At 50.6% G+C, this 322-nt stretch overlaps 1 protein-coding gene across 1 annotated transcript in view; it reads right to left on the reverse strand.

Moving 5' to 3' along the window:
* Positions 1 to 322, reverse strand: part of LOC119586798 (high affinity copper uptake protein 1-like) — a gene marked incomplete at its 5' end in the record, with an annotated part of 14845 nt that overhangs the window by 282 nt on the left and 14241 nt on the right. Inside the window, 1 exon segment of the mRNA XM_037935517.1 lies at positions 1 to 242. Coding sequence (XP_037791445.1) covers positions 82 to 242 — 161 coding nt within the window.

A 322-nucleotide genomic window follows, 5' to 3' on the forward strand; every position in this document is an offset into this window, starting at 1 on the left:
GGAACCCTTATATGAGTATCAGCTTGAATCATCAAAAACATTACACACAAATACCACGCATTCACAACACCGACTCTGAATTTAAACAGGATTGAACGTATCAGGCGCTTGGATGGCAACGGTGTCCAGGTGTCTATGCAGCGTGCAACCGCCACAAGAAGAATCGCCACAGCTGCCGCATGCGGCAGAGCTCGTGCAACCGCCTCGGTCCCGGGCGGCGAGTTCTTGCGGACTGCAAAGCGCTGTCAAAGATGTGGTTGGTATCAGATGAGTGTAAGTGTGTCTGCTCTTTTTGCGGTGTCCCTTTTATTTGGCAACTGTG

This window comes from Penaeus monodon, chromosome 22 (genome assembly GCF_015228065.2).
Source record: "Penaeus monodon isolate SGIC_2016 chromosome 22, NSTDA_Pmon_1, whole genome shotgun sequence".
NCBI lineage: Eukaryota > Metazoa > Arthropoda > Malacostraca > Decapoda > Penaeidae > Penaeus > Penaeus monodon.